Source organism: Hipposideros armiger, unplaced genomic scaffold (genome assembly GCF_001890085.2).
Source record: "Hipposideros armiger isolate ML-2016 unplaced genomic scaffold, ASM189008v1 scaffold_354, whole genome shotgun sequence".
Classification (NCBI taxonomy): Eukaryota; Metazoa; Chordata; class Mammalia; order Chiroptera; family Hipposideridae; genus Hipposideros; species Hipposideros armiger.
Genome location: NW_017731704.1, coordinates 77,621 through 78,819, shown reverse-complemented (window position 1 = coordinate 78,819; position 1,199 = coordinate 77,621). Strand labels below are relative to the sequence as shown.

At 39.3% G+C, this 1,199-nt stretch overlaps 1 protein-coding gene across 1 annotated transcript in view; it reads left to right on the top strand.

Moving 5' to 3' along the window:
* The window catches only part of LOC109392893 (membrane-associated guanylate kinase, WW and PDZ domain-containing protein 2-like), a 71,862-nt gene extending 71,537 nt beyond the window's left edge, over positions 1 to 325 (top strand). Inside the window, exon 2 of the mRNA XM_019661592.1 lies at positions 229 to 325. Within this exon, the coding sequence (XP_019517137.1) occupies positions 229 to 248 (20 nt within the window). The 3' untranslated portion in view covers positions 249 to 325. The remainder of the gene's footprint in view (positions 1 to 228) is intronic.
* Positions 326 to 1,199: the final 874 nt, after the last annotated feature.

Sequence of the window (1,199 nt, the reverse complement as noted above, 5' to 3'; positions counted from 1 at the left end):
CATTGTGATTACAAGGTCATTCTTGCTCCAGAGTGGAGCCCCCTAGAGGGTAATGTGATGTGTCTCTTGTCAACACTAAGGATATTTTAGGCTCTCAAAAACATTAGATCAGTCAATTATCAAGGATATTTTCTTTGACCCAGTTTGCTTAAGTGATTTATATGGAACTTAAAAGTTTAGTGTCTAAAATTACTCCTGATATTGAATCTGTTTTTTAATTTGCTTTAGGTCCCATGGAACTCATTTAAATCAGAGCTTCCATTGACTTAAAGGCCTAGGTACCATGATGATTACTTTACAAACATAACAAAGACACACTACAGCTCTTGGGAAATGGACCATAGAGAAACCAGCAGGTAGGGTAGTGCTTGAATTTTTGTTTCCAAAGATGATGCATGTAATAATAAGATAAGGGTTAATAAGGATTGCTATCTTTTTCTGAATTTTTAAACTATGGAATTTGGCCAATGATGTCTGAACACTCTGTTCTTCCTTTATTATGCACTTGAAATCTTGAGAGAAAAAGTTCGATTTTGCCACGCCGAGAGCAGGAACGAGGTTCCCTGCTGTACCTTATGAATGATCACATTTCGAGTAGGTAAATTCCATTGCTTTTTTGCAAGCTAACCCCTAACATTTGCTTGTCCTGAAGCAAAAGTACAAATAGGTGCCCACATGATACAAGTCTAAATATTTAAAGTTATAAATCTAGTCAGTAAGATGCTAAATTATATATGTTCCATCTCCTGTATTAACAAATACAGCTTTGCAATGACTAGGAAGGCCAGGTTCAAGTTTTTCATTTCTGTCACTTTATATTTTCATGCAGGAATCTAATTCCCTACTATTGGCCTATACCTTTTTTCTTTCTGTCCAGAATCCATCTAGCACAAGGGAACTCGTATATATGTACTTGTGTGGTCCCTTCAGCCTGCATGGCCAACCTCCAGGTGTACCCCCAATCCCTGATAAAATGCCCCCTTTGGTCTCTCATAGGCCCAGGGGTATGCATGTGGGTAATGAGGTTCCCCTTAGAATCAGGATGGATCTAAGGAAGACCCCTGGAAATAATGTCAGAGCCATTTAGACAGGGAATTTGGGGGTCTGGGAGCCCAGAGAATGATCTCTATAAAAGAACATGGGTTTTCAGTAGGCAAACACAGGGGTCCTGGAAGGGTTGTGACAGGAAGACTGGTAAT